Raw genomic sequence first — 7,286 nt, forward strand, 5'->3', positions numbered from 1 at the left:
GGGGAGGGGGCGGGGGGAGAGAACGATTCGGGATAATTCCAGGGCAGCAGAGAAAGGAGGAAAACCAAGAAAATTACTTATAAAAAAAACAAAAAACAAAGGTTTGAAAGGGAAAAAGGCTGCAAGTGCTCGGGCATTACAGGGGGGGAGGGGGGGGGGAGTCAAAGTGAAAGAGAATAATGGCGTGAGATGATTGAGAGAGGAGGGGAAAGTACCAGAGGAAACCAAAGAGAGGACGAGGACGCGGAGGAGATGTGAGCCGAGCTCGAACCCGCAGCGGAGGAAACTTTGCGTCTCACAGCCTGACACCCGGAGACCCGTCCGAGGAGCAGATTATTACCCCCCCACACAGCCAGAGACATGGAGACGTGTCCATCCATGGAAGAGTGAAGGATGTCCCTGCAAGGTGAGCAACTTTGCGTCTCTCCTGTTTTTATTTTATTTTATTTATTATTGTTATTTTTTACAGTGTAAAAAAAGGTCGAAACGCAGATTTCTCTCTTGTCACACGTGGACGAAAGCGACTTATTTTTCTGTATTTAATGTTTTTTTTATTTATTGCTTCAAACCAGAAGTTATGCAACACTTTTCATAGTATTTCTGCTGACAAAAAAAAAAAAAATGGGGCCAATCCGCGCAGGAAATGATGTAATGTTTCTTACCAGGTATTCAGCGCGAGCAATCGCTACAAACATCAAAAACCACAAAAAGTTTCCGGCTTTTTTCATTTATTATTTCTGTCTTGTTTTGTTTTTTTTTGTTTGTCTCACATGTCTCGGAGCAGTTTTCGCGTTGCTATCGCTTTTTATCGTCCGATCTGGTGGCTGCGACTTTGACTTGAAAGGCGTGGGAAACATAAAGGTGACCATCGACTCCAATCCCACCGGGTTTGTAAGTACTTCCCAGATCTTTAATTGGATGTGAAGAGAGAAAAGGAGCAGAGGCTTCTTCCTGTCTGATGAACAGATCAGATCAGAGTTATTAAAGCCGACCCTGCACTGATCTGTAACCATCACAGAGTTGGCAACAAGTTGGTGATTACGCTGACTTGCTGTAAACAAGAATGCTTTAAAGCAGGGCTGTCAAACCCAGAGATGCAAGGAGGCCAAAATTTAAAATTTGCTCCTAGCCAAGGGCCAATCACAATCAATATTTATTAAAAATTACATAAATTAACCTTGGTTTTGGATGTATTATGTCAAATCATTCATATAGAAATATCAATTACCTTTTCCCAGTTACAGATTATACAGAATTTAGAGCAAACATACTTTAATGAACACAGACAAATAGATCAAACTTCAAAAAGCACATCATTAGCTGTCATTTCTTACGCCTCACTCAGCTTTTAAATTAATTTTTTTACATTAAAACAGATTTTTAAAAAAGCCATCAACAAAAACCTGATCATACAGAAATTCAAACTATATATTGTTGGCTTCTAAGTCACTTTCAAGAGAAAACTTCACTAATTAGGCTCAGTTTTTTTAAAGCAAAAAAGGAACCAGAGACGATCTGTTCCAAACGAGAGGGCCCGATGAAATGTGACAGAGGGCCGGATCTGGCCCGCGGGCCTTGAAGGTGTCTGCGCTCATCCCTGTTTCTGTCTTTCTTCTTTCAGCGGAAAGCGTTTCCTAAAGATTACTATGTAGTGCATCGTTACACCAAGAACATGCTGTGTGAGTCCGACCTGGTGAGTTACTTATAAAGTTAAATAAATCAAAAATAATAATAAGAGGAAGATGGGTATTTATAGGAGCAATGATTTCAGTTTTCTGGGTTGTTCCTTGGATTTGGTTGTTGTTGTTGTGGTGTTCATGTCCGGCGTGTTCGTCCGTCTCCCTGCAGTGTTGCGTCATCTCCGCCGCGGCGGTCCTCCTGGACTCCTGGAGCGTGCTCCTGAAGAACCTCTGGGACGAGCACGTGAACCACACGCTGATCCTGGAACTCATAGGAACACTGGAGAGAATCATCGAGAAGAACGAGAACGCGGAGGTGAGGCCCCCGCGACCCGAGGACGTTGTCGTCTTCGTCCCGATTACTCTTGACCTTAAATCGCCTCGTTTCCTCCCTGTCCCCTCCACGCAGAGGTTCCTGGAGGAGACGGACTTGGCCCGGTTCCCCACGTCGTCCTCCTCCCCGGAGGAGCTGCTGAACCTGACGTCGGACCTCTTCCAGCGGTGGCTCCAGGTGGGATGCTCACCCGCCATCGGGACCTGCCTCCCGCCCACGTTGCCCCCGCCTGTTCAAAAGAAGGACTACAACCCGTCGAGGGCCCGGCTCTTAACCACCCGGGCCGTCGGCGGCAGCGAACAGAAAGGACGACAGGACAAGATGATGGACGTGATGGCGCCGTCGTCCGGTGGACGCTCTCTAATGGCTTCCTGCTCTGCCTTCGTTTGGAGCCCGTTGCTATTTGGACTCTACTGGTAGTTGCCGATCAAGCTACTTTTACCCTTTTTATTTTTTCAAATTGATGCACATATAATGCAAAGAAAAAAAAAAAACGAACATTTTCTGGCACTGAATTTTTTTGTTTCGTTTGTTTTGTTTGCAGTAAGCTTTCCTAATATATGAAGTGACGTGCACGTGTTGCATTTTATGCCCAACGGTAATTCAAGCTCCCACGGCCGCTGTTCGACAGCGTTCTGTCATTTCAGACCCTTTTACGATTATTACAGCCGATACCCTAAATGAGCCCCACTTAGTCGTGCTTTTTGAGCTAACGAGAGATAAAAAGCTGATAGCCAGCGCACATAAGCCATCGTTTATGTGTAGTGTTTTTTTAGTTTTTCTTTTTCACTGTTTACAATGAATGTGGTGGAAACAAAAAACGTTGCGGTTTTCATTTCTGTACATCGATGTAAATTAAATGCATTTAGATATATGTACTGCTAGCATTCGGCTTGGCTTACCAGATGTATCCAGAGGTTTTAAAGTTCTATTTATTACGGTGTTTTGTTGTCCGGCAGCAGAGATGGAGGAATTCACTTACTCGAGCAAAATGACTTTATTATCTGAGGGCAATGTGTTGTTCCGTCTCAAGTTCAACAGCTATAAACTCGAGCAGTTAAATATATACACACTTATGTATCCATATTACTCACAGAAGCAACAACAAGAGGCATTGTTTCACGTGTTTAAAGGGACGGTTCCGATGTTTTGAAGTGGGGTTCTGCGGAGTCTCTTTGAATGGCTTCAGTTTTCAGACATCGTGTTTCATTTTTGCCAATTTTTTTTTAGAAAAACTCTCGTCTCAAAGATTCGATAGCGGTTCACGTGAACACTGCGGGGTAGGACCTTTTTTTTTTTGTGTGCGTGGATTACTCTGAGTCAACTTTCAAATGTCCAAAAAAAAAAAAAAAAAAAAGTTTTGTTGACATCAATCCGTGCCGGCGCTCCAGCTGCCGCCATTTTCACGTCTTTTTTCGACTTTCCTTTGCTCGGCCTGCGGAGAAAATGTGTCCAAATGACAGCCAAAGTTGTCCTAACGTGACCGTTTTCAGCGACGACTTTTAAAAAACGTGCGATCTGTGCGTGGATTTCCAGCGATCAACCCGATGCTAATGGCGTTAGCTTCTCAATCGTGTCTTCAGCGTTAACTTAGCATCTATGTTAGCTGTTAGTCAGCAGCTTGTTGCTCATGGGGGTCATTTTTTCGACATGTTTCTGTGCACTCTTTATTGGAAATCAGCGTTGACGCAAAATGAGTCATAGTCATTTAAACTTCGAGATAATGACGTCACAGCGCTCTGAATCACAACCGATTCAAACCCCTAAAGACCCCCGCCCCTTAGCAAACATCATGTCACCACATGATTTGTTTTTTTTTTAAAAATTATATCACAGTTGTTCTCGCAGGAACGTCACGTTGTTCCCGCCGCAGGTGTCCAAGGACAGACGGGAAGTGTTACAGCTAGCTGCTGCTGTTTGCGCGTTCTTACAAGCGGCCGCGGGGTTCCATGCGAATCACCGCGTGGCGTGTTGACGTGAACCGCCGTGGAAGCTTCGGCGACGTTTTGAGACGACACCTCGCTCGGACTAGCCATTAGCTCGTCAGTCCGGTTAGATTCAAACTTTAAACCGAGGAGCCTTACCTACGACAGGTAAGATACTAGTCATTCATAACCTTCCCGCAGAACCCCACTTTGGATTTTTTCTTTTGGTACGTTTGAATTTGAAGGTTTTACGGCTTGTTTTAATATCAGATATATAACTTCTACTACCTTCTGTCAGTAAGAACAGTTTAAACTCTGGTCCTATTTAAGAGTTGTATGTTTGTTTTTTTTTCTTTTTTTTATGGTTTTGCATTCCAGGACCTTTCATGTGAACTGTACTGTGACCGTCATTTTAAAGATGTCTTTATCTGCCAACAAGTCAGTTACAAGTAAGCCAGATGAAATGGATCTCGGCCTTGTTGTTGCCGCAGCGAGGAGGAGGAGGAGGAGGCAGAGGAGGATTTTTGGCTCGTGTCCGAATCTATAGACGAGGAATAAAAAGCACAACCTTTACGCTCGCACTTGTCTCTGCTTGTCCGCAACGCTGTCCTCCCTTTCTCTGGAGCGTGTTTTTCCCCCAACGGTCCCCGGGGAAACGTCAGATGTTGACACCGAACATACCTCGGGGATCTGGAAGAACAAAAACCGCCAGATTATATTGTGTGGCCGGCGGCGGCGGCGAAGGGACTCGATGACCTCCGGCTGCGGTGCTGAATACGTGAAGTTATCGAATTTGGTCGTAAAAACAAAAAAAACGAGACGCCATCTAATCTCCCTTTTTTTTAAATCCAAGTTCTTCAAGAACAACAACCCCCTTACGAGCTCGACCGCTTCCCTTCGCCGGCTGATCCCTTCGTATAATGCATCCCCTATCCTCTAAATATGGTCGTTCCCCTTCCTCAGGACGATAATTTCAAACCCAATCGGAATCGACTTCTCAAAACCGGCGCTTTTGCCAGCCTGTCGCCAAATCCCAACGAACCGGGCCTCGGTTTGATATTCTCCGGACGGAGGACGAGAAAGCGACGATAAGTCAGTCTCCTGGGGGGGGGGAGAAAAACATTCCTCGTCGTGACTCACTTTGTCACATATTTTCGAGTCCTGATTTCCTGATTTTAATCTCCCAGTTTGGCAGAAGATTAACCAGCGGCACGTTGGGAGGGATGAGAGGAGCCGGTTGACACTACTTTTTTTTTTTTTTTCCTTGAGTCTCTAATTGAAAACGCTCACCATATTTTGAGCTCGAGTTTGGAAAAGGAACGAAGGGAATTCCTCGTTTTTGCCAGCCAGCACGGGTCACATATACCTGCGCTCTCTCTGGTTCCTAAAAAAACTCCTGAACGTGTAAGCTTGTTTATCTGGATTGGAGTTAAGTCCTGCTTGCCCAGAATCGGTCACAAGGGCTCCAGCCCGGGCATCTGAAGGGCCCCCAGATGCTGTAAATGGGCCTGATTGTGAAGCAGAACCGGGCCTGGGTCACTGCCTGCACAGACCGCAAATATTACAATAATTGGGCTCCTTTTTCTTTGCTGTAATTATTAGAAATAAAAGGAGGGGATTTTCCAGAGGGTTCGAGGCGACTCTGCTCATCCTCCTGCGTGGATGTTTTACAGACAAGTTTTATTTTTATTTTTTTTAAAGCATGCCTTTTCCTGGCTGAGGGCCGAAAGGGAGCCAGCTGAATTCCCGTAAACGGGGTGGGATGTGAGGAAGAGGAGGGGGAGAAGGAGGAGTTTGGAGCACGTGGCCGCGCCACTAAGCGGAAGTCGGCTCGCCAAGATGTCTGCGCCCGACGCGCACACGTTAGCCGAAGAAGAAGACGATACGGAGGAGATGGAGGAGATGGAAGAGGAGGAGATGGAGGAGGAAGGAGAGGCGGAGGGGAGAGTGTACGTCCCCGGGATCGAGCCGCTGCAGCCCGGGGAGAAGCTGGAGATGGACCGCTCCGCGTACCGGATGTACCACGAGTGCCAAACAGGCAAGAGGAAGATGAGGAGGTGGAGGAGGAAGGAGGAGGCACCACCTCAGGTTTAATTCATTGTTTGTCTTTATGTCAGGTGCCCCGTGTTTGAGCTTCGACGTGCTGACAGACGGGGACGGGGACGGCAGGCAGCAGTTCCCTCTGTCCATGCTGCTGTGCGCCGGGACGCAGGCGGACTCAGCGCTGAAGAACAGGTGCGCGCATGCGCACTCGCGCCTCACGGCGACACAGAAAAACAACAACTCAGCTTTTTAACATTTACTTTCAAAAGTTTAGTCCTGAACCTAAAACCGAAACCCCAAGGCGGTTTCTCTCATGCGCACCGAGCTTGCAGAGACCCTCGGAAGTGAGGGTGAGGCGAGTGATTTGCATGGGAGTTCGATTTCCAAGCTTAGAAGTTTCCAGTTTGAATGAGAAAAAATGTCTTCAACAAAACAAACAAGAAGTCTAAAATTCCCTTTTTCTTCATCTTAAGCACATTTAAAGTTTTAATTTGAATGTTTTGATGCACTGGTACCTAGTTACCAGAATGCACTTAAAGGGATAATCTGGGTTTTTTCTTTTTAAAGTGATGTTATGTCAGATAGTTACCTGTAGTTAGTGTCTTAACTGTGACAGATAATAATAATAATCAGGGTTATAAAATGACTCTTTCTGAAGCCACACAATAAATAATAATAATCAATTTACTTGTACAGCCTTGGTTAACCCTTTAGAATAACCACTAGGTTAACCAAAGTGCTTTACAGTGGGTAAAATAAGATAAAACGCACAGATAGTAGAATAAAGTAAAAGACAAAATAAAAAAAGTCACTCTGCTGAGTGTTAAAAGCCATGTTGAACGTGTATGTTTCGAGCCTTGATTTGAAGAGGCCCAGGTCAGAGGTCAGTCGTACACAAAGGTGTGACAGAAAACCGCATCAGCTGATAATAAATCTCTACATTTTAAAATGACGCCGCTGAAACTCTGAGGAACATCATCTTTAACACGCCTGTTCTGCGCTGAGACGCAGACCGTCACCGTCCAGTTTTTATGCCGAACTCTCCGAGTGTTTAGTTTAATAATAATAATAATAATACATTTTATTTCAAGGCGCCTTTCTGGCACTCAAGGACACCGTACAAAGAATAAAATCAGCAGTAACAGAAAATAAGATGTAACAATGAAAGAAAGAAAAGAAAAAGAAAGTAAAGAAAAATAAATAAGAAAAGACAATGTATAAAATCAATATAAAATCAGGCAAACCAATTGTGTCAGGTGGAAAAAGCAGATCTAAAAAGGTGTGTTTTGAGTTCTGATTTGTATT

At 44.9% G+C, this 7,286-nt stretch overlaps 2 protein-coding genes and 1 long non-coding RNA gene across 3 annotated transcripts in view; 2 read left to right on the plus strand and 1 right to left on the minus strand.

Annotated features, from left to right (window-relative positions):
* LOC119617786 overlaps window positions 1–7,286 on the minus strand; it is a 21,779-nt gene that overhangs the window by 6,282 nt on the left and 8,211 nt on the right. The gene's annotated exons all lie outside the window — the stretch shown is intronic.
* Window positions 138–4,267, plus strand: zgc:174888 (uncharacterized protein LOC558116 homolog). Its single transcript, XM_017415270.3, has 5 exons — window positions 138–406; window positions 785–891; window positions 1,622–1,693; window positions 1,849–1,995; window positions 2,089–4,267. The coding sequence occupies exons 1-5, from the start codon at window positions 394–396 to the stop codon at window positions 2,431–2,433; spliced, it is 684 nt and encodes a 227-aa protein (XP_017270759.1). The 5' UTR covers window positions 138–393; the 3' UTR covers window positions 2,434–4,267.
* The window catches only part of grwd1 (glutamate-rich WD repeat containing 1), a 12,807-nt gene continuing 10,724 nt past the window's right edge, over window positions 5,204–7,286 (plus strand). The window contains exons 1-2 of the mRNA XM_017415252.3: window positions 5,204–5,976; window positions 6,056–6,173. Of these exons, the coding sequence (XP_017270741.1) occupies window positions 5,778–5,976; window positions 6,056–6,173 (317 nt within the window). The 5' untranslated portion in view covers window positions 5,204–5,777. The remainder of the gene's footprint in view (window positions 5,977–6,055; window positions 6,174–7,286) is intronic.

This window comes from Kryptolebias marmoratus, linkage group LG16, assembly GCF_001649575.2.
Source record: "Kryptolebias marmoratus isolate JLee-2015 linkage group LG16, ASM164957v2, whole genome shotgun sequence".
In the NCBI taxonomy this organism is placed as follows: domain Eukaryota; kingdom Metazoa; phylum Chordata; class Actinopteri; order Cyprinodontiformes; family Rivulidae; genus Kryptolebias; species Kryptolebias marmoratus.

What these genes read in the sequence shown, in the direction of transcription:
- zgc:174888 (XM_017415270.3), top strand. An exon ending in ACTCCAATCCCACCGGGTTT is followed by an intron (nt 892 to 1,621) that starts GTAAGTACTTCC and finishes TTCTTCTTTCAG; the next exon opens with CGGAAAGCGTTTCCTAAAGA. An exon ending in TGCTGTGTGAGTCCGACCTG is followed by an intron (nt 1,694 to 1,848) that starts GTGAGTTACTTA and finishes GTCTCCCTGCAG; the next exon opens with TGTTGCGTCATCTCCGCCGC.